The following is a 5,485-nucleotide window of genomic DNA, read 5'->3' as shown; positions in this document are numbered from 1 at the left end:
CTCCTGAGTTGTCACTCAGTCTAGCTGTAGCCTTTGTTTGTGAGTGACATTTCAAATAATGATATAGCTCCGGAATAAACTGAGGTGAAGACAAGCCAGCCTATGCGTTCTTTTGTGCCTCTTCCGCCTCAAATATTTCAGTCCAGGAATCACTATCTATTAGCCTATCATTAGCAACTTGTCCAAGTCAGTTTATCAAGTTGGGGCTATATGATGATGTCAATGACATGCGACAACGGCACCTTCATCGCGTAGCCTACGCCTGCCCTGCAGACATTTTGCAGACTATTGCCCGCGGCCTATTAAACAACTTCAAACAAACGTCGCTTGCTCATAGACGAGGAGAAGTGTGCTTCAAGCCTTGAGTGATGCTACTCGTATTCCAGTAGATTTTGCCCGGGTAAGTGTGAAACTGTGTTAGTAAACACCTCATGGCTATTCTGCCAAGCACACAATTAACACACTGAGATAAAAAAAAAATAGTCATTGATTGAGGCTCCCTGTGGTTTTTCGGAGAGCGCTCATAGAGACAGAGCAAACAGTTGTTTATGGCGCGTTATAAGTCAATCACCTAATCGTTCCTATTTTGGACATAAGGATTAAAGAACTGCAGGATATGCCTCAAACATGCCAGCAGCTTAACTAAGTAACTGACGGGCAACCAATTGCTTTTAATTTACACACACTTTATGTGCATGCATCAAATTGGTATCTGCGTTATTAACGTTTTCTACACACACAAATGTGCATGCTTCAAATTGGTATCTGCTGTCTCAAGATTCACCAAATAACAACTCCCAATACCCAATTAATGGCTTAATATCTTAGGCTAATAACTCTGTCAGTGGGATACTATTTCTGCCATATCTGACGTTTAGGTTAATAGTTTTACACTTGACATTAGTTACCTCCTTCTTGACTCTGAAGACATTCTTTGTAAGAGGGCCACTGCACAGCGCGGGTCCATATTGGGCTAATTGAAATGTTACGGATCATAACCGTTAAAAACAATTTTGCACGCTTCGTTTATTAACGATTTAAAAGCACTTTAACGGCTGAATTCAGGGCTCGCGCCGTCAGCTGTTGGGCGCCCGCAGGGGTCGCCGGGTTAAAACAATAAGCGTCGCACTGCCTGAAAACTGCAATCAGCGCATTAACTGTGTGTGTCCCTGTGTGAATGCAAGGAAGACTGCAATAGAAAACAGACATGGTAGCATATTGCTATGAACTCCTATAATAATATATGTTTTCAAACTCAAGGGCGAAAAGACAGATGAAGTATAGAAATTGTATAGCTTCTAGGCTATTTATAGCCTATTTACGTAAGCATGGCATTCTGTGTTTTTGTGAAGTCATATGTTAACGTGCAAGTTGCGCGTGCAAACCGTTGGAATTTTTCTTACAAAAAAAATGTGAACAGTAGGCTAATTTTGCACATTAACTTCAAATAAATGCAATAATAATAATAATAATAATAATAATAATAATAATAAAAACAATCTTTTTAAAATATTTTTTTTTTTTTTTTGTTTAGGTTGTGTAGGAATGACTATTTCACGTTCTATGTATGAATCGCCTGTGTGCAAGCAAAAAAAATAAAAAGTTCATGTCTTTCTTTCAACGGCTCATATACTGTCCGATACCTAAACTTGTCACATGTTCTATCTTGTTAGACCGTTGATTCTCTCAGAACCCGGTCCGCGCACTGCCCGTAATTTAAATCCACCAGTGCACCCCAGGCTGCCATATGCGGAGTGTGTCTAATTCACTTAATGAAGCTTCGGTTTCTTTGTAATGACATCAGATTTGAAGACCCTCGCTCCTTCGAGCCTCCTCCCCTTCATTTCGCTGGAAGCAATCCCATTGGTTGTCGTGAGGCAGGCATTAAAGGAGCGATATTGTCCCATACACTTGCGACTGGGTTGCTGGGGTCCGCTATAAAACACCAGCGTCACCCCGGGCGTGCCAGACTTGCTGTCATTACTGATCTGGAATAACAAGTCGACAGTGACACTTATCCTCATCCACACCGGCTCCATTTGATCTTGGTAAGTTTTCTTTCCGTTTAGTTTATCGCTTAATTTAGTTGGACAGTTTTATTTAGGCACTTCGCGCACTTAAAACTGGAATGCAAATACGCGTTTTTTTTGTGACACATTGTGTAGTTAATAAGCACATGTTTCAGCGTCTCTGTTTAAGTTAAGCAATAACTAACTAAAATTGACTCTATAAAGTTATGTTAATGTGTTAACACGCATCTCTCAATTTACAACAGACTTAACTCAAGAAAGAAACTTCAGTGCAAATAACTATGGACTCCGATGCGAGCCGAGTATCCAGCCGGCCATCCTCCCCTGAGGCGGACGATATTTTCCTCTCCATGAAGAAGTCGGTCGGCTTTTCTGGCGCTGTGTCATCCACACAGAGCGACTCTCCACCCGACCACATCGGGGACCTACGGGGGATATCTAGCGCGGAGGAAGAGGCGATGTCCCTGAAGATGTACAAGAAAGATCGCAAACTGCTCACCGAGAACGAGCTGCAGACCATGCGCTTGAAGATTAACAGCCGCGAGAGAAAACGCATGCACGACCTCAACATAGCCATGGACGGGTTGCGCGAGGTGATGCCCTACGCTCACGGGCCCTCCGTGCGCAAGCTCTCCAAGATCGCCACACTTTTGCTTGCGCGAAACTACATTCTCATGTTGAGCAACTCACTGGAAGAGATGAAGAGGCTCGTGAGTGAGATATATGGCGGAGGCTCCGCCGGCGGACACCACGCGGGGTTCCACCCTTCTGCGTGTGGGGGCTTGACGCACTCTGCAGGCCCGTTACCGACTCACCCGGCGGTCTCCCACGCCTCTCACCCGGTTCATCACCCTCTTCTCCCGCCTGCAGTGTCTACGGCTTCCCTCTCAGCGCCAGTTATCTCAGCAGTGGCCTCAGTTAGATCCCACCATGGACTTCTGAAGGCGCCATCAGCCGCAGGCCCTCTCGGTTCCGTGACCAGCTTCCAGCACTGGGGCGCCGGGATGCCCTGTCCGTGCAGTATGTGTCAGGTGCCCCCTCCACACGTGTCTATGAGCACTTCGAGTATGGCACGGCTCACATCCGACTCCAAATAACTTTGTCCTCAGCGGCCAAGAGGAATGGACAGAAATTAAAACAATCTGTTGCTCTGATCCCGGCCAGTGGCGAAGGATCAGTAATCCATTCTCATGTTTCTGTGACTGAACTGTATATGGACCGATATTTACAATGAAACAATATTTACAATGAAACTTGGATAAACGCCTCTAACATAGAATTTTCTAACCTTTCTTCAAAATAGTTCCATTATAATTATTGTGATACTTTCATATGCTGTCTTTGAAATAGCAGAAATATAATTCCCAAAGAGGTGGAATGAGATCCCATGACTAACCGAGTGGAAAACGGTATTGTGTAGCATTAGTCAGTTATATTTATAAGTCGATTACTGGTGTTAGATCTATTCGAATGCTGCCACGTTTCATGCGGGCATTTGGGGAAATCATCTGATGCTCGGTCGTAAATAGGTCTCATCATAAACATGAATGGACATTACATTATACCTGTAAATATGTAGATTCAGAATTGTGTTTATAGAACGAGAGATTTTATATTAGACTCCTCGGCTAAATAGTAGGGTCAACATCGTGCAGAACAGCACGGGCTCTATGTTTCCTAAGTCATATTCTCTCTGGTTTCTTTCCTCGTTTCCTCTTTAAGGATTCTTCTTCCTTACATCTTTAAGAAATAACTCTATCTCTCTCTCTCTCTCTCTCATTTGATTTGCATACTGTCACTGCCCGACGAAAAGAATGATCACCTCTTTATTTTTTATATAAAAGTGCGAAATGATATTTATTTACATATTTTCGACTGAACAGAAAATGAATGCACGGCGAATTGTGTTGATTTGAAATGTGAAATAAAAGTTTTACTGGAAATTTGTGTTTGAATTTCTTTGTATAGGCTAACAGAGTAAAGCCAAAATAAGAACCAAATTGAAATATAGCCTAGACATTTGTTGTTAAATACATACAACCTGTTGCTTCAGCAAAACAATTTTAATTCTTAGGGATAGTCTATCTATAATAAAAGATTCAAGTGCTATAAAACATAGTTTAAATTTTAGAATTGGAGTTTCCCCAGAAGTTTTTGTGGTTTATCATTACACCAAAATCGTCAAAAGACGTATTCTTTAATCATCATCACTATCAGAATCATCAATTTATTTAAGACATGTATAACATTTCTGAATAATCAGCGATAGGCAAGTTTAAATAATGTTTATTTCAGAAAACTATTTTATTAATAGCCTGACAGTACCGTAGTTTAGCGCTCGATAAGATACCCACTCCTCCCCCCTCGGGAGTTTTCCCAACATATTATGATTAACAAACAATGATTGCACTGTCTAGTCTCGCGTGTATACATTATATCAAAACAAAGAGTCCCACAATAGCAAGATTCTTTTCAATGCGCATTCAGACAGTATTTCTAGACAGAAACTTAGTAAAGACCTACTATTTATGATGCATTCACATAATGACATTTTATGCTAGTGGCAACCTAATTTTTTAGCGCCTAAACACAAATCCGTTACTCTCTGAAAATTGTTATGGTCTCATGTCATTTCAGCAGTTTCAGCATGAATGGTTTGGGTCTCTAATTAACCAATTTTCTGGGAACCTACTTGTACCAGTGATATTATAATATTTTTCATAGCTTTACTAATATAGCGTTTAATTATCACATATAATGACTTTCACTCCACAGCACTGACTAAATGTAACCAAGTGAATAAAGAATGTAGCCTACGTTTTAGCCTATAGCCTGCTCCATCCTCACTGCAATGGAGACTATCAATTAGGCTAAACAAAGAGAAACTCTCATTATTGGATACCTTACCAAAATGTGATGCGATGTAAAACAAAGTCCTCTTTTCCCGAAAAATAACTTAGGATTTTTATCAAAACTCATTGGTTACATTAAATATTGATTGCTCAGTTTCTGCTTGAAAGTCGTTGACTTTTATCGTAATGCATGTAGCAAGTATTTTAATAACATTCTGCTTTGGTTTAGAAAACACGGCTATTAAAATATTACTTTGGACAGGGTAACATAGGTAAGGATATTACATTGTAGGCCTATGCCTATAACCATAAAATATATATATAATAGGCAGCCGTCCTTAAGTCTTCAGATTTCAAACGACATTTTTACTCTTCCTCTTTCTTTTTGGGTGACATTGTAATTGTTTGGCACGAGCATATCTCCTTGCGCGTCTCTTTCACCCACAAACACCCTTCGCCGTCAGTTACACTAACTTTCTTGAATTACTTAGGCAAATGTCCAAACGAATTCGTATAGATGTATTAGGCTTCCTCTCTCTCTCTCTCTCTCTCTCTCTCTCTCTCTCTCTTAGACACCACACACACACACGGACACACACAAGA

The 5,485-nt window shown here is 40.8% G+C and overlaps 1 protein-coding gene across 1 annotated transcript; it reads left to right on the top strand.

The window, feature by feature from the left end:
• Positions 1-345: 345 nt before the first annotated feature.
• olig2 (oligodendrocyte lineage transcription factor 2) lies at positions 346-3,947 on the top strand. Its single transcript, XM_042081736.1, has 3 exons — positions 346-400; positions 1,805-2,048; positions 2,276-3,947. The coding sequence occupies exon 3, from the start codon at positions 2,312-2,314 to the stop codon at positions 3,125-3,127; it is 816 nt and encodes a 271-aa protein (XP_041937670.1). The 5' UTR covers positions 346-400; positions 1,805-2,048; positions 2,276-2,311; the 3' UTR covers positions 3,128-3,947.
• The last annotated feature ends 1,538 nt before the right edge of the window (positions 3,948-5,485 follow it).

The sequence above is a fragment of the Alosa sapidissima genome, chromosome 2 (assembly GCF_018492685.1).
Source record: "Alosa sapidissima isolate fAloSap1 chromosome 2, fAloSap1.pri, whole genome shotgun sequence".
NCBI classification, from domain to species: Eukaryota; Metazoa; Chordata; class Actinopteri; order Clupeiformes; family Clupeidae; genus Alosa; species Alosa sapidissima.
Note: the sequence above shows the minus strand (reverse complement) of the source record. Positions and strands in the feature narration are given on the sequence as shown.